Source organism: Desmodus rotundus, chromosome X (genome assembly GCF_022682495.2).
Source record: "Desmodus rotundus isolate HL8 chromosome X, HLdesRot8A.1, whole genome shotgun sequence".
NCBI lineage: Eukaryota > Metazoa > Chordata > Mammalia > Chiroptera > Phyllostomidae > Desmodus > Desmodus rotundus.
Window position 1 is genome coordinate 10112380 of NC_071400.1, and position 26388 is coordinate 10138767.

The 26388-nt window shown below is 37.5% G+C and overlaps 1 protein-coding gene across 5 annotated transcripts; it reads right to left on the reverse strand.

The window, feature by feature from the left end:
* Window positions 1-488: 488 nt before the first annotated feature.
* RLIM (ring finger protein, LIM domain interacting) lies at window positions 489-24585 on the reverse strand. 5 transcript variants are annotated; one of them, XM_024555282.3, is made up of 6 exons: window positions 24394-24585; window positions 22576-22639; window positions 21262-21317; window positions 9546-9738; window positions 8525-8608; window positions 489-7315 (listed from the first exon to the last, which is right to left on the reverse strand). In XM_024555282.3, the coding sequence occupies exons 4-6, from the start codon at window positions 9712-9714 to the stop codon at window positions 5715-5717; spliced, it is 1854 nt and encodes a 617-aa protein (XP_024411050.1). In that variant the 5' UTR covers window positions 9715-9738; window positions 21262-21317; window positions 22576-22639; window positions 24394-24585; the 3' UTR covers window positions 489-5714. The 5 variants fall into 5 exon arrangements, with proteins under 5 accessions (XP_024411050.1, XP_045047162.1, XP_024411052.1 ...); XM_045191227.3 differs by lacking the exon at window positions 24394-24585 and adding an exon at window positions 24160-24191; XM_024555284.3 differs by lacking the exon at window positions 21262-21317.
* Between the last annotated feature and the right edge of the window lie 1803 nt (window positions 24586-26388).

The window sequence follows — 26388 nt, forward strand, 5'->3', positions numbered from 1 at the left end:
ACCAAGGGGAAGGGTCACCCAGGTATCAGAATGTGACAAGCTACTTAGAAACAAGGACATCTTAGTGGCTCAGGCAACATGTGTAAGAGGCTGGGAAGTAGCAATGGAGGACAAAAGCTGCATGAGCATACATGCCCGCCCAGACAAGTTTTTGTATTTAAGGTCAAACGAGGGAGTTCAGGGCAATGGTGAAAATACAAGAAACAGCAAAGATGCACATAGTTAAAATGTCATTCACATAAATCTTTCCAGGATTCTTGTATTGGAATATACTTTAATCTTTTATTTCACCACTCCAAGATTAAGCCATTATAATGAAAGTTATATCCCATAAACCAGTAACTGCCCACACCCATAGTCGCGAGGGGAATCAAAATCAAGGTTGTACTTAACTCCATTTGAGTCTAAGAATCAGTTTGAAACTGCACCTTTATCAAATTCCCCCTTTTAAGAAAACACCCCAAGGAGAGATGATCCAGCACAAATGATCAATCACTTCATGCATTTTATTGATAGTCTATATTTTAAATCTGCAGTATGACATCTTACATAGGGAAAAAGCTTTTTCCTAAAAGATAACTATTATAATCAAACCAGCTTTAATATGACGACCTTTCAAGGTCTTGTTTTGCATTAAACAAGTTAATTTTTAGCAGGTGTAAAGCACTGTACAAAAAAAAAAAAAAAAAGGAAACTGGGTACATTCTGAAAATTTAATACAGGGCTTCCCAACCAGGAGTCTGCTGGCTAGATACTGGAGAAGGGTGTTATGTCCAGGTTTAATGTAAAGGAAACAAGAAACTGGATAAAACAAGCTAACCAAACTCACATCACTTTGTGCTCCTTTCTGCTTTTTTGCAAGTGTCTCCCAGAGATCAGGAAGCCCTGGTATAACAATCATTTTAGTCTTTATACAACATACGTATATGTGCTTCGTGTTCAAAGACATAAAGGCAGCCTTTGTTACTATTCCTCCTCCAAATCCCTTCAGGTTCTTAGACTTCAGAAAGCTTTCCAAGACTGCTGCCCAGTTCTTTATATAAACCCAAGTAAACATCTATACCAAAGCAGCTCTTCCTGGGAGAAGATAAAACAGGCACAGAGACATATCCAGGCCAATTGCGTACCTACTCAACTTGATACCTGATCACGTGGCCCTACATCTTTAAAAGCAGCACTGGGGACAAATGGACCTATCAAGAGGTAAAATCCAAACACTGGACAGTTAAAACACATACAAATTAATCAGTCAAAAGAATGTTAGCAGAGGGGCACTAAATGGAGTTAAGGCTGGGCAGCTGGTTCAACCATACCTTGGTATTGGAATAAATCTGCAAGATGAGGAACTGATAGAGGAACCCTGAAATAATTAGGCACAGTGGTATTATGGGGTTCACTTTCACTGCATGTCTTTAAGATATCTACCACTCAATCCAAGTGACTAACGAGAAAGCAGATTGTGGGTCTTTAGCCAAGAAATACTAATAAAAAACAAATACCTCACTATAATTTTATTTGAGTGTTAGAGGGTGTGCCTATTTCCTTCAGATTTGAGTTAAAACACCTATATGGAAGTGAAAATAATCATAAAACTCATAAACTGTTGTTATCCCTTAAGAGTTCCAACACTCCAATAATAACTATTCTATGCTGTATTTTAGATACAAAATAGATTTACTTTTACTAAGTGAGATCACCACTTGTTGGGAATATTAGATATTTTAGAAATGTCCCACTTGAGAACTCAATTTCAGAATGCTAAAATTTTTAAAGTTGTTTTCATAGCAGTTGCTTAGTTGCTTATTAAAAATCTGATTTAAAAATAAGTTAAATACTAGTCCTTCAGACCTTGCACTTTAACTTTCCAAATAAAGCATGTTATGGTGATTTACATTTTCAAATATTTCTCAAAAGCATACAATTTACTAAGTTAACTCAATGAATTACAACACTTAGTGAATATTAAACATCCTGAAAAATTATACTAAGGAAGAAAACGCCTGGCACTTTAACATGTGCCTTATCAATCTCTTGCATTACTAAGGTACAGAATACTTTAGAAAGTAGCAATCAGCATAGTCTTATAAGACAAGAATAAAAGTGCCCTGCAAACATGGCTTCTAAGTACTTAACGTTCATAATAAATTTGATGGAAGAGCCAGTAAGATGAAACTTAAAAATTCAAATAAGGCAATTTACAAATACCTTTCCTTCACCAAAGAACAAAGAAAGGGGGGGAATTAAGAACATCCTCCATCTTTAAAAGTATCAGCAACTACAAGGTGCCACTGTATTCTAGCGAGCTGTAAAAATGGTCTTTCATGAGGCGTTTTGCAACATTCACCTCCCTATCACACAGGTATTTTGGGAACTGACTGAATGGCTGGTGCTTGACCCATTTCATATCATGGGCATTTGGGAAGCAGGTGGTTAAATATTAAGCGTTCCTGATAACCCTTCATAAATATAATTTGAGACACTGACACCAGGAGAGAATACTTGGCACAGAAAGGACGTATTTCCCCGGGATGGGGGGGGAAATTACTTGAGGTAACACTTAAAGATAACCAGTTTCCTATGATCGTGTTTTCAGAGATTTCATATATATAACATGGTGGTAAATATTTTTGTTAACTGTACAATTCTTCCCTACACACCGATACTAATGTGAACACTTTACTCAATCCCCACCTCCATTAAACCATTACCACCGAGGTATAACTAATGTGTTCTTTTTAGAGCAAATATTCCAAATTAACAACATGGCTCATCTTCTAGTGTTGCTACAAAGTCTAAAAACTTTAAACCTAACTTGTTCAATTTTGATTGAGTACTAAATCACAACCTTGTCAGCTGCTTGGAGGTAAACAAAACACCTCAAACGTTTCAGAGTAGTAAGTGAATTTTTAAAAATATCTGAAATATTCAAGGATATTCATTTTTTAGTACTTTTCCCCATGCTTTGAACAATGTAAACTCCCAACATTGTTTTTCCTTGTTCCTATTACTGCATGAAGTTCCAGGACAGAACGTTTCTTTAATAAAGAAAAAGTGCAAAGATATAAAACAAAATGTAAAGTCTTTTGCAAGAAAATGCTTCCTCAAGGAAATAGGTGTTTGGATGCTGGTAGGAAAAGATCTTTGTTCTTCGTTGTTCATCTGACACCTATAAATGACCTTGTCTTCAATGTCCACTAGTAAGCATATATTAGTCATGGATCTTGCAAAAAAAAAAATAAGTAGCAAATTCTACTAAAATATTTGTATCCATTCTACACAATCCAATGGAAATTAATGAGTGCTATTGAAAAAGGTGTCCACATGCACATGCCCAATATGTGCATTCTACCGAGGGCTAAAAACTTAAAATTCTATTTCCAGTGTTTATGAATAGGTTCAATATCTACATTCATAACCAGAATTCTGCATGAGTTGCTTCCTACTTTAATACTTCACAAATGAGTAATACATCTTGGAAGGTTAGGGAGGTACCTGTTGTCAATAATTTTTATGCTTAGAATGAGCTGCAGTTGTTTTTAAACTATATATAAAATGAACACCCCCAGAGTAATGACACTTTGTACCAAGAAAATGGGGTTGTTTTTAGCCAATCAGGACTACCCTGCAGATCTGAAAACCATAGATTACACCCTTATAAAAAGAGACAAGGAGGCTCACAAATATAAAGGAATCCTGACTATTACATGGACAATTTTTTAAAAAGATAAAATGTTATTATATAAGCGCCATAAACAGGGATTCTGCTTATATTAAAAAAAATAAGTGAAGCTTTGTTTCAACATTATTTCCTTGCAAGAGCAGTACATATCCTTAGCAAACAACTACCATATTTACAAGTTAATTCTTTGATACTTAGGTAGGATTGAAAGTGAGAGGAAAACATGATAAAGTATGAGCTTTGAAATAATGTTTACAGCTAATTTGATAGCAGTTAAGGTAACCAGATAGTTCCTAAAGCAGACTTGTTTATTTTGTTAAGTAGCTGATTATGCCTGGGTCATCAGCTCACTTTGTTAAAGGCCAAGGATGTGTTCAATTCCTCTTTGGACCCATAAGCTTTTCCCAGAAAAACAAACAACAGTCCTCCACAGTCAGACTAATCCTAATCCCAGCCAGCCTCAAAAGAGAAATTCAGTGAGAGTACTGAGGTTCTTCACAAACCTGTTTTACTACTAAGGAAACAACATAAAGTGCATGGCCCACAAACCAAAGCGGTCTCATCGTCAAACATGGGCAGCACAACTGTAATTTGAATTTCAAATAACCCAACACAACTCACTTTCTACAAAGGATAAAAATCTCTTAATTATTCAACTGGTCTTTAAATGTGAAGTGTTAAGTCTATGTTAGATATAGTAATGAAGTATTAACAAGTGTGCACTGGTACCTTTAACGTCTCGAAAACAATGCAAATTTGAGACTTTCCTATTAGTACACACATCTGTACCAATTCCTATGTCAAAAGTGGTTTATGGTCTCCTTCCGCCACCTTCTTCTTTGAGGAGCAGACTTGTAAAAACAACAATGTAACTTGTGCTAGGTGGTAGTGGTTTTTCTTAAACCAAAGCTCTGCCAAAGTTGTTGATCTACTTCATCTGCTCAAGTAGAATACTGTGTCAAAGATCTCACCGTAAGAAACCAGTATGATTATTGTCTTCATGAAAAGTTTAAAAATTCTTCCAGAGTAGTTTTCTCTTCTCCTCCAGTCTTTCATTTCCTGCCTAAATCCAAGTTAAAATACACAATCTCCATTGGTCTTCAGTGCAGCTCAACTCCGCACCCGACCTTTCCTTTGCATGTCACAGTAGCTGTTCACATACATTAAATATTATAGATATGTCCTGCTCTTGACATGTACACACTTACAAAAGCAGCTTTGTACTTTGTTTGGTGTGTTGGGTTTTTTTTTTTTTTTAACTATGTTGGCTCACAAAAAGCATTTCTTCTTTCATTTCTATGCATGGTACTTTACAATTTTTTATGCATTATTACAACAGTGCATTGGAAAAGTACTGAGCCTCTACAAAATAGCTTTACATTTTTAAACAAATGAATGTGATTTTTTTCACTTACACAAGCATAGGCTTTTTTAATATTTCCACAAGATAAATATCTCAATTAAACTATAAACTCACTCTAAAGTGTGCCACAGTGATGGGCTTAGGAGACAGTTATACACTTAGATCTAACCTTAGTGTTATTTACACTGACATGTCCAATATCACCTTGTCTGAAAGGTGAACAAATGATATTCAGCATTGTAGCTGAATTTGTGCCAACTAATAACTGGAAATGGTATAGCTTTAAGCAATCACTTATGAAACACATACTGTAACTTAGTCTAAACTTGTAATTTCCTTAGCCCCTCTTTCCTATGTCGTGGGAAACTTGATGCAGATAAGAGCAGATCTTTTAAGATAACAAAAGAGAAACTGATAAACATATACGATAAATCATCAGAAATATAAGTTACTGATATTGAGATCAGATTTTATGCCCTAAAACGTTGCTTTTTAAAATATTTCCTTTTATCCTGGGACAGAAGTTGGAGAAAAGATGGTGATTCATTCAGAAAGCAATGACTCAGTCAGGTTGCAACTTTTCATTTAAGCACCACTCAAAAAGTGGACATAAAGCAAGTGCCTGTTTGCCCATCACTATACCAGGTACATAGCCGAGAGCTCAGATGTTAATTACACAACGCTTTCTCTGTTGCCGGAAGCCAAGACTGCCCTGCGACAAATAGGACAAGTAGAATTTTCAGATAACCAGCGATCAATGCAGTGGACATGATACTCATGGGAGCAAGGTAGTTTACGAAGTTTGTTGCCTTCTGTATATTCTGTGATGCAAACACTACAGGTTTTCAATGCATCATTTTCACCAAAACTTCTCATTGCCAAGTTGTCAATCTGTTCTTTGGTGAGTCCTCTAGGTTGGTCATCATCATCTTCATTTAAGAGGAAAAACTGAGCCAGACTAAGGAAGGGCAAAGAGCCACTTTCATCGAATGTTACCGGGGCCCTGTGTCGACCCTCTCGCCTGGCACCTGAGGAGCCTGATGAGGAGCTTCCTTCATTACTACCTTCGAACACCTCTGAGTTAGTCTCTGAACCTTCTCCATTGGAACTGGAACTAGGACTGGAACTAGAACTTAAACTAGAGCTCGAACTGGAACCAGAGCTGCTACTACCACCAGAACCCCCTCTTCCATTCCGTGACTCTGCCCTTTCCACGCTCTGACTTGAGACTGAGCCACCAGGCTCTGAATCACTATCACTGTACATAAAGTAGCTTAATTCACCAAAGCCTGTCATAATTTGTCTTAACATGGTCTGAATCGCAACAGATGTAGTCTCACTTAAACCAGTATTTAAGATTCTACGAATTGGAATTCTGATGGTACTGACATAGGTTCTCACGCCTGCCCGCTCAGAACGTGAAAATGTACGCCTAAAACCTCCTCGTTCACTTTCGTAAGTGACAGTGTTGTTCGGTGTCTGAGACCTTGACCGAGTTCTGCTAGCTATGCTATCCCTCTGCCGATATTCTCCAGGACGGACTCTTCTTACTTGAAGATCAAGGACGATGGTTGGAGGTCTCTGTCCTGATCCTGTAGATTCACCATTGCCAGTTGTGTCTGAAGAACCTGCTCCTTGTGAGGCATTTCTTATGCCGGAAGCTGCAAAAAGACCTCTACTTAGCAAGTCAGGTCCACTTATTTGCTGTCTCAGTGTCACGTGGTGCCGGGTTCTGGAACTTCCCTCAGTCTCATTTACCAAAGGATGCTCAAACGTCTGAGATGAGATACTATGATGAGATCTTCGTGGAATTTCACTCATGGGATGCAGAGGTGACCTACTTCTTTCAGCTCTTGCTCGGGTTCTCCTATGGTCTGGGCTCCTGCTTCTTGCTCTTCTCTGACCTCTAGTAGGTGGGGCTTCTGCCGTTAGCACTTCAGTTGAATTTCGTTCTGATCTGGATGACCTTGCAGATGTTGACTCAGATCGTGGATTTTCCACTTGCCTTTGGCTGTTGTTGTCCCCGTTTTCTCCAGTAGAACGTCTTGCAGATGGCTCATTTTCGTTCTCTGGATTTTGACTCCCATTATTACGGTTAACATTGATTTCTAAACTGAATCTGAAATCACCACTGTTTGGATTAGTCCGGCTCACTGCTCTCCAAGATTGGTTTCCTCTTTGCCCACTTCTTGTCGTATTTCCAGTTTGTCTGACAGAGTTAAGCCAGTCTATTATAGAGTCACCATTAGACACGTCATCTGAAGGTTCTCCACCTGTTTAAAAAAAGGGGCGAAGAGAGGGAGAAAAAGAACTGCTAAAGTTAGGATAATCGTAGAATAGTGCTCTGAAAGTTTGTATTAGGAAAACAAGAACAAAGATTCGAACAGATTTCACTTTTACAGAGTTTTAGAAATGATATTGCATAGACTTGCAAGTAAGAGCAGAAAACTTTCAATTTCATTCTGAAAGAGCAAGCTAATCTCAAAAAAACTAGACAATTTTCTTAAAGGGAATCTGGAAGAAGTCCACTTTCAGTGCTTCATCATATAAAGAGCCCAGCGTACCACTGTGGACTGTCAGAAGACAATGTTTTCCAGCCCACTGTCAAAACCCTCTTGTAATCAAACAAGTTAAACACCAGTTAAAGTATAGTGGTAGTATTTTAGTGCAAGTTACATTTCTGTCAAATTTTCATTAGTTTGTAACATTTCTTACAGGCTCTTGGTTTAAGTGCCTTTGATAATATAGGATGTTTTAAAATATAAGACTGCTGCAGCCACTGCATGAATAGAATATAAACAAAGTTTACAAGTTTAAAAGTATTAGAATACTTTATCATGTTACCAGGATTTTAAATTAACATGAAATTGGAGATCAGGCCAAATGAATAGTCTGAACCCAGCATAGTACGTATAATGGCACATTGAAGGCCAGACTGTTAGAGCCTCTTAGGTTACAGAGTGAAATTCTCTATTTCACATTGGGAGAGAAACATTAGGATGTTTAGCTGTATCCCTGGTTCCACCTACTAGATGCCAGTAACAAACCCCAGTCATGACGACCAAAAATGCCTCTAGGCATTGCCGATGTCCCGTTAAGGGGCAAGAAATGCAGATTAGAGAAGGTAGTGTTTCTTTATGCTTGTGAGGAACTCACATATTTGCAAGGAAGGAATAATCCAGTAGGTAGAACAAAATTTCAGTGGATGTGGAAAATCATGAAGAATAAAAAAATCACATTTAAATAGGCCATTTCTCACTATGTCCCAATTAACACAATTGAAAGGTGAAGCAGAAAAAAAAAAAACCCATGTTCACATTCTTACCAAGTAGCAAGAAAATGCTATTCCCCTTTTTTTATGAGCAGTTACTTAGCATCAAATTAATTAATGCCATTTCTGGATAAGCTCTGGCTGACATTTACTGTTATGAAGTTCTTTATATATTCCATCCTCTACCCACATCTTGCAAAGCAAAATATACCTCTATTATCATCTGAGTTTTGTGGCGGTGGGCCCTCTTTAATTTGTTGTAGTCTTCTCAGCAACTCTTCCTCAGTACTTTCACCTGAAAATGGTTTAAAAATATTTGGCAAATTACAAATAAAAACCAATGACTCTTACCCACTTGAGATGAAAACCAAGGAGTAAGGAACCTGGGTAAAATTCATTACTGGGTAAAATTCTTTGGGAGCCTGACATTACAACTTGTATTTGTACAAATTTTCTAGTTTACTAAATGTGTTTGCATATAATACCTCATTCTTTAAAATGGCAACTCTGGGGGTCTGGGAGGTAGATATTACTATCTCTATTTTAAAACAAGGACACCAAGACTGGATGAGACTGCCATGTTAATAAATGGCAGGCTCAGAAGGCCAAATCAGACATTCGGATGGATACCTGGTACTGTTAATTCAAAAATGCACTCCCTTTCATTAACTAACATCTGACCTTTTAAAATTTCTGCAATCGCTCAAAGATTAGTAAAATTAAATAAAAATAAAGATGATGGGAGATAGTGGATTTTAACTAGGATCAAATGGGACCTAACTGGACAAAAGAGAATAACCAAACACAAAGCTCAGAATAACTGATAATTTTATCCAAGGCTAGCTCTGGAGGATTATGACTGGGACATACTCAGGGAATCAGAGATGACAAAACAGAGTAAGTCTGTCCTAGGAACTAAAGTTCCCACTAGCTCTTCCGCACTTACTCATCTCTTGTAATTTAAATAAACTAACAAAAAACTGTTCAGCTCCTCTCCTTTCAAATCAGCTCACTATAATTCAAAATATAATTCATAACTAAAAACAGTGATACAGGATAATTCCAAATGTGAGTCAACAGAATCGGGTAACAAACACAGCAGTAAATGTCATTCTATATCCTTGCATTAAAATCAAACTTGATAACGGCTATAGAAACCGATTTTCAAAATAGGCTATTTTTTAAAGACCAGAAAAGTACATATATAAATTCTTAAACTACATATTGCATACCTGGGGTGCCTAGCAAATTGTTATCCCTCATAAGTCTATAATCTTCTTCACTCAGGTTATTTACAAATTGATAGAAAGCTTCTTCCCGATCCAATCGGTCCATCTGACTTCTGCGCTGTGCTGCAGACTGATCACCACTTCCTTTATCGTTCGAATCTGAGCTTTCCATCTTGATGAACAAGTGGAAAATTATCTAAAAGGAGAAAGGAGATCAATCTTGAAAACCCAAGTCAGAATGTATTCTACGGAACAGTTTCAATTACGTGAAAATCCAGAATGCAGTTCAAGACGTGGATTTTAAGACCTCATATGAAATTTCGTAACAGAAAAACTCCCCCAAAGCCCTGTTCCACTAGGAAAAGACTAGGTCAGGGGCTGGGCAACTACGGCCCATGGGCCAAATTGAGTACTGGTGCCTATTTTTTCTTCTTGAGACCCAAGAATGGTTTTTACACTTTTTTTTTTTTAAGGAGAGAATTTTTTGTCATGTGTGAAGATTATATGAAATTCAAATTTCAGTGTTCATCATTTTGTTGGAATAGTCATAGACATTCATTTGCATATTGTCTATGGCTTTCTCGCTATAATGACAGAGTAGTTGTGACAGAGACTTTATGTGGCACTCTCACTGCCTTGCAATGGTGATCTGTACACTGTAAACCGCAGTGATGCAATTATACTTTGACAGCAGTTCAAGTGCCATGTACATCACTATACTGTGGCACCTGAAAAAATTACAGGTGCACACTCATCATATCAAATCAAGAGAAGGTGGACTTTGAATGTCACCCTTAAAGGCATAGAGGAGTGTGGATTATTGTTACCAGATTAGATGGTAAAGACTGTGTTTATTATGCAGCAGCAGCACTATAACTGTGATAAAGTAATAAAATACACATTGATATTATCAGACTAAGTACTCATCACAATATTCCTAATCCAAAAGAAAGGTATACAAGGGGGGTGGGATCGAGGGTGGGAGGTGGGGATGGCTGGGGTGGGGTGGAGACAACTGTACTTGAACAACAATAAAAATGTGAGAAAAATTTTTTAAAAATGAAAATAAAAAGGTATGGTCTGAAAATTAGAAAATTTAAAATGAAATACTAATCACAAAATGGAAAATGAGGCTTCAAAGTAAGTTTCCAGTGGCTCATTTGTTGGCTAAGCAAGGAAAATCATTTACTGATGGTGAGTTAAATTGCGTCTGATTGCAGAAGCTAAAGAAACGTGTCCAGAGAAAATAAACTTAAGATTATTAGTGTTTTGGTGAGTACACAGTTGCTCAAAAAGTTGAGGATATTGGGGTATGTCAACAATCAATTGAGATACAAGGCAGCAAATAATTTTGAGTGGTTTTCCTTGGCTCATAATGAGTCCACAAATGTAACTAATACTATTCACTATATTCACTGTTGTTTATTCACGGAGTCAAGTGCTGATTATTCAAGGAGTTTGAGCCACAGAAGTAGCCTCTATGAATCTGCATGGAGTAACTACAGGTAATACTGTTTTCAAAGAAGTTGGGAAAACACTAATTCAGCACAACCTGAAGTGGATTTGCTAAGATGTATTACAACTAAAACAGTGGCAAAGTGTGTACAGCAGAAAAAGACCTAGTTGGATAAATTTATAAAGCTTGTGAAAATGTAAGGTGTTTAAAGTCTGTAGTTATTGATTATATTGTTCATCAACAGGGAGTTTGCAGAAAAATATTTAAATCCATCAAATTATTGAACCGGTAGTGTCTACGATGAACTTCATTAATGTGGACTTCTCCATCATCAGTTCTGTGAATTTTGGTCAGAAATAAAAACTAAATACCCTGACTTGCTCTACTACTTGGTCATTTTAATGGCTTAGCATTGGTAAAGTTTTACTGTGATTTCTTATTCCAGGTCCAAGACTGATTTTTTTTCTGAATGAGAAGAACCACCCTCAACTACCATCACAGAAAAACAAATGGCTTGGGAAATTAGCTTTTGCTACAGACTTCATAATGTTTCTTAATGAATTCAACCTAAAATTACAGGCAAAACAGTGTTTATATGTAACACTTAACCTGCAGTAAAGTCATTTCAACAATAACTAACACTGGGATCACAATGTCAAGCTGCTTTATGCACTCCTTGTGCTATCAAAGAAATGAGAGCTGCATTCCCGCACAAATTTGGAGCAGATGTATTTTCTGAGTACAAACTACAGTTCCAGAAGAATTTTTTCAACGTCTGTGCAAGTAAAAAGAAAATTTCCTTATTTCAAAATCCATTTAACTGGGATACTGAGGAACTTCCACCTAACCTTCAACTGAAAGTAATAATCCTGCAGGGTAAGGATATGCTAAAAGGTAAATATATCAAGAGAAGAATCTAACAGAATTCTATAAATGCCTTCTAAGGGATGAATATGCTTCATTAAAATTACATGCTTGTGGATTGATTAGATGGCAATGCCTGTATGTATGAAAGGACATTTCCAAAAATGAAATACGGAAGAGCTCATTTTAAGTGAGTAGTGCTAGATGAACATCTACAAATGACTTTGACGACAAGGAATATGTTTAGCCCTAATTAAGCAAAATGTTATTCCCCCCCACCCAAAGAATGCCATTCTTCTCATTAGTAGGCATATATTATAAAACATCATCCTAATTTCTGATGCATGTGACTCTGGATGTGTAACTCATACATCTGCCCCTCTCCTTCTTCAAATTCAGCGTAATTTATACGGATCGTAAAAATCAAGGATGTCTTCTTGATTTATTTCTAAGTTGCCTCTGGAAAAGGTACGAATCATTGCTTTTGCTGATTAGAAAAGTAAGTTTTTTAGAATTCTGTATACATGTTTTCCAAAATCTTTATTTTGGGGGAAATATCCATTCTGAACCCTCTCTACTAACATTTATTTCTACTATAAACTCAGCATTAAAATTGCATTTTATAATAAAACACTTGAAAAAATTGCATTTTATTTCTTTTACATTTTCAGTTTTATCAAACACTTGGTGGAAATTTGGTTTCTCTCATTTTATATAAATAACTATGTAATATGCTCAATTTTGCTTTTTGATCAGCAAAGCAAAAAGACCCCCAACTTTCTGGCCTTTACCGAAAAAGTTTGACAATGCCTTCTCTAGATAGTACACAAAACTGGCCAAAAATTCTTAATTATCATTCACTACTTATGTGCCTTAGGAAGTTGCTATATTGGTAGATTTCCACACATTCTCAATGAACTGGCAGTAAACAATCTAAAATAAGACTCCAAACAAAAAATTTCATTCTCTATTTTTTTCTGTCCAACTTCAGATTGATCTTAAGTTCACACTGACAAAATAAAAAAGTTAATACCAAGAACATATGATAATCTGACTTGCGGAAAAGAGGTGATCTATACTGGAACTAAGATTTAATCTCACACACAACATGTGAAGCACCTGGATGTTCACAAGGTAATACTAAAGAGAAAAATAAAAACAAGCCTTTCAGATACTACCCCCCCCCCAAAAACAATAAAAAGCTTCTCTACCTGTCTGCGGAACCTAAACAAATTTTAGTCCAGACACAGGCACATCTAGATCTCCACTGTCTTCCTTAGATCATTATTCTTAGAACTATCCTATCATTGTTTAAACAAAGATGAAGGCGTCAATGAAGGGGTTGGGGAAGGTAACCTTAATATTTTTGGGAAGAGCTTCCTGATCTCGTAACTAAGAATCCTTATTTTTTATCCTCACCCAAGGACATGCTTAATGATTTTAGAGAGAGGGGAAGGGAGGGAGAAAGAGGAGAGAAACAGTGACTGGGTGCCTTTTGCACACGACCAACCCGAACAGGACCGAACTGGAACCGCAACCTGGGCATGTGCCCCAATGGGGAATCAAACCTGTGACTTTTTGGTTTGCAGGACAATGCCCAACCAACTGACCTACATCTTCCAGGGCAAGAATCCTTAATTTTGGTAAACCTAAACTCTATACATTCCTGGAAGATGTTCTTTTTTATCCTAACTTGAAACTTTAAGAAAATTGGAAGACAACTTAAATAAAACACTCATAAAAGTTACATGGGCCAGGCAATAAAAAAGTAACAAAAGGAAACCACATTCTCCCACATGTAGCTAAGTAATACAATTAGGTATTGGTAATAGTCAGCAGCTAATTTCAAAAATATGGAAAAGCACAAAGGAAAAAAGTACTTCAGCTGCAATTCTTGAAATCAAAGAAAACCACAGTAACATCTGGCTAATGTACTCAAGCAGTTAATATTTTGAATGCTAATAATATGAAAGTTAGGATGAAGTCCACTTGTGAAGGATCAATGAGTTCTGAAATTCATTTGTAAAAGGTACAACTCAGTAGGGTGGAAAGGCTTTAAAAATATAAATATTTTAAATATGGCAAAAAACATCCGATACGTTCTGACAGTTAAAGGACATGAACCAAAGGTAACAGAGAACTCATGTGCCAATGAGTGTTACAGGAACAGCACAAAGTCTTAAATAGCTTCATGGCAGTTAAAGCCCATAAGGAACAGAAGCCTGAAAAAATATGACAGATTTTTAAAAAGGCTTTGAAAAACAGTATCTAAAACTAGAAAGAAACGGATCTTGTACTGAGTATGCTTGCGGGGGGGGGGGGGGGGTTGATATAGTAACAGAAGATGTAAGATAGAGACACTTAACTTCTATTTTCTTTCTATTTTATTCAGTAAGAAAACCACCTCGAAACTGGAAATTTGTAAAAATAAACTATTCAAAGAGAGAACCAAAAGTCCAAACTGCAAAGCCTCTAATGATAAGCTTTGAGAAATGATAGAAAATAGAAGAAATACTAAAATACTAGATTTTAAAATGACCTAATCTTCAAAGAAAGTGAAGCCTACAAACTACAGCACAGCAAAATCTGACAGTAAACCTAAGGGAAAATTCTGCAGTATACTGTCAGATATACGGCAAACGCGTGAAAGAAAATATGTTCACCGGAAGTGAGGATCACTGCCAAATCAACCTCATATGCTTTACAAAGGGCTGGTTCTTAACCTTGGTTTGCACAATAGAATCACCTGAGGAGCCTGCTCTGGGGTTCACCCACAGTCATATTTAAAAAATTTCACAGGTAATTCTATTGTGCAGTCAGAGTTGAGACCCTCTTTGTAAAAGGGACATCAAGACAATACCACTGACTATTCTTGGTTTGGTTTCTGTAAAGAGACTGAGAAGGTCTCTCATGCTATCTTTAAAATGTAGATTCTAGTTCAGTAGGCTGGGAGTGGGGCTTGAGAATCTGCATTTTAAATAAGCCTCCAAGTGATGTGGCTGATCCTACAATCAGTTTGAGTAGCAAGGACCTTGAGGATAATACAGTTTAAGAGTTTATAGTTTCACATTGTTGACTATCACCCTCAAAGATTATGGAGCAATGTTACCTTCAATATTTTACTAAGAGTTATGTAGCCAAAATTCCCCCCACAGTAACAGTACTACAGAGTAGGGGGAAAAAACTGTCCTGGAAGTTTACATGAATGAGATCTAAGTTTTTAGTTAACAAATGCTGCTAATAAAGCCTGTTTGACCTGGCTGCCTATGAAACCTAACGTAGTCAGTCATATGTTGCTTTCTCAGACCAGTGTTTAATGTCTAGTTTGAAGACAAGATTAAAAGTACTCATGATTACCATCTTCAAATATTTAGTTATGACATGAAAGAGCAAAACCATAGGGTTAAACTAGGGCCAATAGTTGAAGAAATATGGAAGCACGTAATTCCTTCTTTTAATACAATTTAATTCCTTCTGTTAATAGCCTAACTACTGAAACTGTCCCAAAGTGGAGGGGCAATCAGCATCTGGAAGTAAACTGCCCACTTTTGGAAATATTCAAGCAGAGGCTTTGTATTAAAGAGGGGATTCCTTATTAAGTAGGAGTTCAAACAGACTGTTTTCAAAAAACCCTCTGGACTAAAATGTCATTAAGGATAGATAAGTCTCTTAGTTTTCTATTCTAGGCCTACAGGTCATAGTAAGCTACATATTCCAGTGACAGAATTTTGTTAGGACACTTTCTTGACAAACCAATTCACTTATGTCACCCCATCCCCTGCCAACAAACCTGCGCCTTACTATTGGGTTGGTCAAAAGGTCCATTACGTTTTTCCCTGTAAAATAAAAGACAGGTTTTTCATTTTCACCAATAACTTCATTGACTTGGATATTCTGAGTATGTCAGCTATCTCCAGCTATTGGCTTCTCATGGGTAGAGGCCAGGGGTGCTGCTAAGCCTCTTCCAATACATAACACAGCCCCACAGCAAAGAATTATTTGGTCAAACTGTCAATAGTACAAGAAACTTTTGCAAACCACTTTTGACACGTTCTATCAGTCATAGCACCTTCTCCATATCTTGAACAAATCTTTTTTTTTTTTGCATTTCAGTTGTGTTTTTACCTTTCTTGAAATAATAAAGCACAAATATGCCAAAAATGTTGTGAATTTTCTTCCATTTTCAATATTAAAATGGCTGCACAAAAATTCACCAATTTTGATGTTTTTTAAAAAAAAATGCATGCTGACACGACAACTGTCACAATACAATCTAACAAAATTGTTTTGAATGAAGTCAAAGACAACTAAGCACCATCAGAGCCACTGTACAGAAAAAACTGTGCCAACTTTTTGGCCAACCCAATACCTTCACACTTCTGATGCTGTTCCCTCAGCCCCTTCTTAGGCTCTCCCCATTTCATTTCCCCTTCAGTGCCTGATATAGTATATAGTCTTTCATATTTCTGAATTATTAATTTTATTAATATATCTTATTTACCCAACATAACAAAAAAACATATCATTTCAACATGCTATCAATATATAAATTAGTGAAGTATTTTACATTCTTTTTTTTTTTTTGATACCAAGTCTCTGAAATCTGGTGTGTATTTTATTCTTACAACACATCTCAAACTGGACTTTAAATTAGCAATGGTTAAAGTGAAATGCAGTTCTGCCAGAACAACAGAGTTGTGTTAAATTAAAAAAAAAAAATGTTTTAGATTGCTTCAGTTTATTTCACTTGATTAAAATTAAAGCTCAGTTCCACAGCTACACTAGTGACATTTCAAGTGTCCAGTGGCCACATGTGCACTTTGAAAGAGAGGGAAATCCTGAAGGTAAGCAATGCCCTCAGATGCCTTGTAAAATAGTCTTACACATACCCAATGAGCCTGGTCTCGTTTTAAGCAGTTCTTTTACCACCTAAAGTGGCCTATAATGGAAAAATGTAATAGCTCTAAACCACAAGTTCAGCCCCTGGTAGATGGAATGTCACTGGTGTTTGTTAAGTGAAAAGGAACAGTAAAACATTAAAAGGTTAAAGCACCATGCCAAAGATGTCGGGGACCACAGTCTAAATGATCAAGTACATCTCTCTCCATTTTGGTGTGAAAATATTAGTGAAGAATTATGTTAACAAAATCAGTCTCTACAGTCTACTCTGATGAACACTGTGGTACATTTCCAGTTTAACTAGTAAAAGGTAAAAAGAATCCCCATACACCCCTGGGCTCCTACCATCATAAAAGAGAGGCACTTAAATCTATTTATTATCTTACTCTCAGTTATGATATTCACGTGCGTGAAATTTGATTTGCGCAGTCAGCATCGACCACTTTTAAACTTAAATATTTTTATGAAAAACTTACCAAAAGAACAATTTCAGAGGAAAAATATATAAATGTTCTTAAATCACTTAGCTCCTCCCACTGGTAATAAACAATACCCACCACTCTATTTACACAGCCCCTTCACCTATACCTGTATTTCATTTACCCCTCACGACATTCCTATAAAGTAGGTCTCATTACCTCTATTTTACAGATAAGAAACAGAAGCACAGAGAGAGGAAGTGATTTACCAAAGGCCATGTGGCTAATAAGTGGAAAGAGCCAGTAATTAAATCCAGGTGTCCCGATTCCATATTCAGTCAACTTTCCACTAAATGGACAACTGCCTCCCAATATATCCCAGGACTATATATACACTTGAAATTACATTCCTTCTACCCCAATAGGCATTTCTAAAATATTCAATCTCTGTATGAGCTTTTTATACCAGGTTCACTCGTGGTATAAAAATGACAAACACCTTTATAAACAGTATAAACCTAGCAGGACTTAACGTTCAAATCAGTCAACTTTCAGTGTATTTATTTTAAATACAGCTGCCCCTTCGATAAATAGCATATTTTATTAACCTTATCTCTGTCAGCATAGTCTGTGCCAATATACACAAATCTACTTCTGGAAACAACCAGCCAAATTAGAAATTTTGCCCAGTCACTTCAAACACTACTGGCACTAAATGTATGATTCTGTCAGCTAAATTTAATTCTGAGGAGAAAAAGCCAGGAAGAAAACCAAGCCTGAGATTTACTAACTGTAATTAGGGACTTTTAAAAGAGAATCTATTCACCTTGAGAATGTTAAAGCACTGTTAGTGATCTCCACTGCTCCTACAATTATTATCATATATTAACATAAATCATGCAGACTATGTTTCTGACCACTGCTAAAAAGTATTTCATTTCATTTTCCTAATCCATGTACACCAATGTTTAAAAAATGTAATTTTTTATGATGTTAGGGTGACAAGTCACTTAAAACATTTTGATCCGTACTAATAGGTTAGGAGACCTGGTGCTAAGTATAAGCACACACATTATATTCAACGGACATACTGCATCCCAGTGTCCAATTAAGGAGACTTAAGAGACAAACTATACTAATAAGAAAACAACAGACTTTACAAAACTGAATTTTGAAATTCGAATGCTTGCTTGAGTATGAATTTAAAAATAAGCCACATCTATTAAGTCTGGAAGAAATAATGTCTTTTCAAAACAAAAAGGCAGGGAGGAATCAAGGTAACCTAATATCGACCAACTACTAAAGTATGTTGAGCATTTTTTTTGCACATGTTCATACAAGTTCTAAACTCAATAGTGTTCTCAAGCAGAATATGCTTATTTAAAAAAAAGGCACAGATGTATCAACATAAAAACGTGTCACTGAGAAGAGGAGGACAGGCATCATTCTGTACGCAACAGAGCTTCCCTGAGGAGGTGGCTGATGGGTAAAATACAAACTCTTTTCTGAAAATACCGTTACATCTATTGGGTGCACAGGTTCGAGATCACAACTAGCTGGGACATTATGGCTTAGCCTTAGTCATGCACAAATGCGTATGCACCCAATATATGTAACAATATCTAAGAAAAGTTTCTATTTCTCAGATCACCTGTGAACTTCACAGGGGTAAGAATCTCCTAAGAGTAGATGTAAATTAATGGCATGCTATCCTTGTCAATGAAGAAAATGTTAGCTCAGTAACACCATCACCAAAATAAGAAATAATGCAGTTAAAAAAATCAAGTCACAAAGAACTGCTGAATTTGAGGTTAGGACATAATGTACCATCACATATGTAGGCACCAAAAGTGTTGGGAAGTATTCATATATAGAATGTTTATTTAAAATTTTATAGCATTTGTTAACAGACAAACAAAAGGTTGAAAACAACCAGGTAGCTTTTTTTATTCTGTGAGTAGCAGGGTGGTATTCAACTCTGTGAAGAGGGAAAAAAAAAAAAACAAAAAAACACAGGAGATATTGGATCCTTGTCTTGGATGTTACATAAATTTGGCCAATTCACTTAATCACTCTGCACCTCAAGATCCCCACCAGTATTAGAATACTGGGTTAAACTATCTATGAAGTACCTTCCAGTTCTACAAATCCATGACTATGAATAAGACAGTAAGAAACACGAATAACTAGGACATAAGTTTAGTAAGAAATATGAATAACTAGGACATAAGCTTAAAAGCTGTGCTTTCTCACTGCCATTTCACTCGTGTACTTCTATCTCCCTTTTTGTGACTACCTTATCTTTGTGAAAATAAATATGAAGCACTCTTCTTTTAAAAATAGTGCAGGGTTGATGGTTCACTGTCTTATTGTGTGACACCTCTTACCACACACATAATTTGTTGATTATTTCCAGTACTGGCCTACCAGAGGTTGTTACCAAGGGCTCCAGCACTGCTGATATTATAGCAATTCAAGATTAAAAAATATTATTTGTATGACAATGTTAGCTTAACCTCACTTATATTCTATTTCTATCACTGGAGAAGAACAATACCACAACAGGATTCAGAAATGTCCTTCATGTGTCCAATCTCTTTGCAAGAAGTCTGCTGACAGGCAGCGCACAAACAATTCTGACAACCATCACCCTCTGAAACAGCTGGATCAAAAGGAAGTCAAATCAAAGGGCGGAGACAAAGCCAAATGCTGCCAATTCATAGGGTCAAGTTAGTTTTAAAAGGAAGCCATTAGATGACATTTCAATTCACTGCAGTACTAGACAGAGAATTTCATCTTCGATTACCCATTTCACTGAGCTAAGTCACTAAATTGGAATTTGGTCCTCCCCATACAAACTCAATTCTGACTTGCTTCTCATTACAGTGGAACCTTGGTTCTCGAACTTTATTGGTTCTGGAAAACCGCGGGAGAAGTGATTTGTCTGTCACCTGAGAGATACGTGACTCAACATGCAGGTTTTAGCATGAATAGGTTATCAGGTGGAGAGTTGAGACCCAAAGTTTTGTTAGACAACCGAGACATTTTTTTCACGGACTTGGTTGAAGAACTAAATTATCCGAGAACCAAGACTTTTGAGAACCGAGGTTTGACTGTATTTGAAGAAGTAAAAAAGACAGGACACAAAGCTCAGGAGGTTCGTGTACTTATAAAAAGTTATTAATGTAAAATCACTAATACTAGCAATTTTGGTGATAATTGGTAAATCAAGTACTATTTTCAAGGACATGAGTTTTTGATTAAAAATTAACTTTTTAAAAGAGTGAAGCCGATTTTTAAAATTAAAATCACTTGGCCAAAAAAGAAAATATTATCTACACAAACGACTGTCCCATTACTTGAGGAAATCAATTTTGTGTTACGGAACCAAACATGCTGACAACTACTTCCTGCACCAAATGACAAAGGTGACTCTATATCCCCAGTTTGTATAGCAGCAGCCTCCACCTGTTGTCCTGTTGTGCTTAATAGGGTCCTCTTTCACTCTCAAAAGACCCAATTTGGGTAAATTATATGGTTACCTTAGATGCAATTGATACTAATGGTAACTTTAGTCAATAAAAACCACTGTCTACAGCTATTTGTCTCAACACATGTAGGTGCTATTATGACTTAATGAAATTAAAATCTTGGGTTGGAGAACTAAGATACAAGAAAATCTACAACTAAATATCAACTATATATATTTCAGAAACAAAACCACAAGTTCATATATATACTCCTAAATTGTTCAGAACTGCCAAGACTTTTATCTAATAGATATTTCTTTTGATAAAAAGAAAAATGACTGCTTGACTTTCTGGGAAACTTCCATATTCAAGGATGAGAAAAAGTAAGACACCAAGGTACAATTGCTTTTTTTTTTTTTTTTTAAACACTGCTTATCAAAACCTCAAGGCATTATGTAAACTGGCTCCTTCTGAAATCTTGTGTATTATACAGAAATGTTAAGAAATTATACTGACAATAGAAAAACATGTCCCAGACCAAGACAGTGGCCCAAAATTCTAGCACCTCATTGGTGTGGGTTTGACAGGACTTTTCACATTGTAATTTGTACCTTAAGAGAACAGGAGCCCGGGTCAGTGATTTGCTCTGTTTCCCAATCCACTAGGGCTATGGAAAAAGCAATACACATTATTATTCCATTTGACCTACTGTCACTTAAGGCTTCACTACATGGTCACTAACCTGAGAGAATATATCCAAACAGCCTAACATTTCTAGATATCATTTTATAATTAAGACAGTTCATAAAGCCACTGCTGATTTTAAATTGTTTACCAAATTATACAGTAATAGCTGAAACAGGAACCATGACAGACAAAAAAAAGAGGAGGGGATAATTGCTAAATATGTCTCACCTGCTTCATAAAAGCAGCTTCCCTTTAAAAGTGTTAACAAGTTCTTGATGCAATATAACCTATAGATTTTTTTTATTACAACCTTTCATTTTCTGTGCATTTCTGATCTAACAGAGCGCAGTTAAGTTCAGAGGCATAAAAGTTTAGTGACTGCAGGCATTAGACAGACCTGGGTTACAATGGGGGCTCTACCACTTATTAGCTATTTAATTAAGGGCACATTTCTTAATAATCTCTTTCCAGAGTCTTCAGTCACCTCTGTAAAAGAGTTAACATCCTCATGAAGCTTTGCTGTGATGATTATAAAATCATACATCTGAAACACAGGACCCACCTAGCACATAAGCATTCAACACAAGTTATGAATTTAGTTACGAATTTAGGCTAACTACCCATCCCAGTTTGGCTGGGACAATCCTGTTTGTGCCTGTTGTTCAGGCATAATTATTAATAAATAATGTCCTTTTTGCTCTTAAAAACATCCTGGCTAGGGCAACAAATTATGTGGCTACTTTAATGATGATGATGATGAAAAGAGTTAATACCAATTAGAGTATTATATATCAATTATGGCTTTTTGGATCTTGAAGGAGAAAAAATAGAACACACAAAATAATGTAAGATTATATGTCTGTAAGAAAGTCTACTGACATTTTACTTAGCTATTCAATGAACACATAAACAGTATTTATTTATACCCACCCCATTCCAACAGTGATTTAAGCCAGCAAATTTCTACTTTGTTCGTTCTGTTCTACATAAGTACTGGTGAACTTCAGACATTATTTTAAAAGCGGAAAATTCACAGATAAAGCACTAGTGAGTTCCAGCTACTCAGAAACACTACCCTTTGAATCACCAGTGCAAAATACACATTCTCATCATGAAGCATGCCCAACAGCAACTAACATATATCAAATAAGCCCATCCAATTACAGGGCCTACAAAACAATATTTTAAAGCATGCATTCTATACATAAATCAGGAGACGCAACAAAAAAATAAATTACCTGACTGTTATGACATAGTATTGTAATACAATAAACTGGATTTTAGTTTTCTTCACTCTCTGCTCTAGAAAAAAAAAGAATCCATTATTCTTCCTCTTTAATAAGATATTTTCTTTGAAATAGACACATCTTAACAAATACACATCCTATACACTTTAGTCATACACAACACATGCACACATGCACACCACTACCCAGTCTAATTCATTATTAGTATTAAGATATTTGGGGAGATTAAGGTCAGAAGGAACCAGGAATCTTGTATGTTAGATACAAGATATTTTCAGATTCAGATAGTTACTTTAAAGGACTTATTTGGGACATTACAGTTACCTCTGTAAAGGAGTCCTAGCAGTAACCTGGCCTAAGGCAGAAACTAAAAAGTATAGAGGATCATCAGGATGAAATATTTTTCACTCAGAGAAGTGGGTCCTAAAATCATATTTAAAAAAGTGTTTAGATTGGTCTTCCTGGATACTTTATTTTTACAATTTAGGAAACCGACTTTCTTTTGGTGGTGGGGAAACTATAATTGTGCCTGCCCGTTCTCCAGAAATCCTGGCTAGACCTAATGTACCTGAGAGAATGATATGAGGAGTCATTTTGTCATTAATCACGAAGAGTCAAAGAAATTATTAGTGGTAGTGCGTTTATTTCTTCCTTCAATCACCCAAAGATATTGCGGTTAATTGTCATTCAGGAAATGCAGGCTCCTTATTTCCAACAAAAAATTATCGTGGGGCTTTGGAAATAGTGGATGACAACCTGACAAAAACGCTTCCAGTTGCCCCCAAACGAAAGACTGACCTAATTAACAAGCCTGCTAGGCCTCAGATTCCCGTACTAACCTGTGGAATAAGTACGGTGAAACTGTCTAGGGAAGGAACGTGGCTGTCTCCTCCATCTTGAAATTAATCAGCATAAGGGAAAAAGGGACTGAGTGTTCAGGAAGCAGAAGCCCAACCGGTTAATACTAGTTACTAAAGCTAGGGCGTACGTGGCAGGTACCGCCCGCAGAAGCCAAGACCCTTAGGCATTTTTCGAGGGGGGATGGGTTGGCTGATGGAAGGGAAAATAACTTGAAAAGCATTTGGCCCAATTCCCACCCTTTCCAAGGGAAAAACAACCAACACGCAATGGCTTTTCCCTCCTTTTTGGGGGACAGGGGGACATTTGCACTGATATCTGGGAAAGGATATTCTAGGGTTTTTCGAGCAAGGGAGTAAACCACATTTGCCTCAGATCCTCAGGGAAGATGTCATCATGGCCCCAGGGGGCGCCTAATTGATAGTGCCCTGCAGAAGTGCTCAAAATGGGGTTTGGCAAAACCTGGGAAATAAGGCCCGAGAGTTCCCAACATCTGACTTAGAGCAGTCTCATTCTCCCTCATCCCCAAACCCAAGCCCACCGTGTAAGAGGGGCGGGGAGAAGCGAGGGAAACCTCCGGAGAACCAAGGAGAGAAAATCCTGAAACGATTACAGATTCTCACGCTTGAGGCCAACACTCGAAAATCGCCCCCAAATTCTTTAGGCTCTGGAGGGCCCGGGCTGCGGCGAGCGCGGCCAAGGAGGGAAAGTACTTACCCAGCACCATCCCCTTCAGAGAGCCTGTCGACTATACACCCAACTAAAATGGCAGCGGCGACTACGCCACGGAGCCCCCCTCACCAACCGGCGCCTGGGGTCCGGAAGCAGCGCTGAGCCTCCGCCACGACAGGCCACTCAGGCCATTTTGAGAAAAAGCGGTAGCCAGCTCTTCGCTGGCTTCCTCCCGCTCTCCATCCATTTCTCACAGGGTCCCCACAAGGCTTCACTTACTCGGCTCTAGTTGTCGAGAACCGACCGATCGGAAGAGCCGCCGCCGCTGAGGCTCCTCCGCGCCTCCCTCGTCGCCGCTCTCAAGCCCGCCTCCGATGAGTCGCTGGTTGAGACCCGCCTCTACTCAGGCGCCTGCTCGGGAAACGTTGCTCAGGCAGCCATTATCTCCCCCATTGTTACCAAGCAGCGACAGGAAACTACTGCCCACAACAGGAAGTGATGATGCCCCGTCCCGGCCCCGCAGCCCCTCCCCACCAGCCGATTAGCCAATCCCAGGCGATTTCACAAAAAGCCTTGGCGGGAGGAGGAGGGGGACCGCCGACGACGCGGCAAGGCGGGCCGCGGTCTGGAAAAGGAAAGCTGCTGTGACGCCCACCGTGGGAGAGGCCCCACCTTCTTCCGCCATTTTGAATTGTGGCGAGAAATTCGCGTTCTCAGGACTGTGGGAACCTTTGCTTTCCCATTTTGAGAAGTGAAGCACGTCACCTTCAGGCTACTTGAAGCCTGTTTTTCCTGAGGGCTAGAAACGTGGTGTTAGTGTAACCTGAGGCCGCTTCACAGAATCAGTCCACACTAGTTTATACACCATCCTACCATTCTCTCTCTCTATCTACACACACATATACATATATGTGTATATATGTATGCATATATGTGTGTGTATACAGCTATAGAGAGAAAGGGAGAGCGCCAACTGTATGTCAGGCACAGTTGTAGATCCGATGTTGGGGATACGGCGAAAATTAAAACAGACCAAAATACCAGTTCTCATGGACAATTATATATACATATATATGTATATATGTACAATTTTATATATGTTGAGAGAATAAAGCGGGGGAAGGGGGTGAGGAAGTGCCACGAATTGCAACTTCAAAGAGTAGTCAGAGATGGGCTCTCATACATTTCTGAAATACTTGAAAGGGGCGAGGATTATGAAAGGGTTGGAAAATATGATAACGTTGGAATTTGTCGAAGGGCAGTTTTGGAAGGCTTTCCTTTGAAGGTAATCTCTGTAGGCAACTGGGGAATAAGTCACACAGAATCTAACTCTTGTTTGCACAGTTAAAGAAAAACAACCTTACTCAAGTTTTTAGGATGTTTCCACGTTTCTTTTCCATTTTTGTTTTCTGCGTTTTCAAGTAACACTCCAGCTACACTGGTTTTCTTAACAATTTTTCCAACAAACCAGACTTGTTCCCACCTATACCACTTTACATAGGCTGGAATATTTTCCCTCTTATGTTTCCTTTCATCATACAAGCCTCTTCTCAATTGTCCTTTCCCCAGAGAAGACTGCCCTAACCACCATATTTAAAATACCAATTTTCCCATGTCCTTAACTGCTTAATTTACTTGAAAGCACTTACTTTTAAAATATATTATTTCCTTACCCCAACCCTCAAGAGCAGTAAACCTCTTTGTTTTGTTCACTGTTATATTCCCAGCCAGTTCATAGTAGGCCCTCAAATTTTTTTTTGAGAAAATGCTCCCTCAGCGTGATGGCCATTTCATCAGCCTGGAATATAAATTGTTCAGTCCAAGCAGTTTCCCCAATTTCCCTCATAGGCTCTTCCTTGCTCGACTTCTCAGCAGGCTTGGGCTTATCATTTTTGACAGAATGTGTATATGATTTACGTGCTGTGTCTCTACTCAGTTTTTGTCTTATATTACATAATCATGTACTACAAGTTTTACCTAGAACGTGTAAAAGGAATTCTTCAGTGACCTGCAATGCCATTAAGCCTGATATTGAGCTTATGCTAATAACATTACCCACTCTTTAACATATTCTTAAGGTAAACATGCTTAATGTAAAATATAAAATCACAAAAGAAGTAGAAGAAAATATAAGTGAATATGTCTACAGCCTTGAGGATGTTGTAGAAGGACTGTCTAAACATGACACAAAATCCGTAAGTGGAAATAGTGTTAAATATGACTTCATAAATAAAAGTAAAGCTTTTGAATGTCAAAACACAAGGTTAGTAAAAT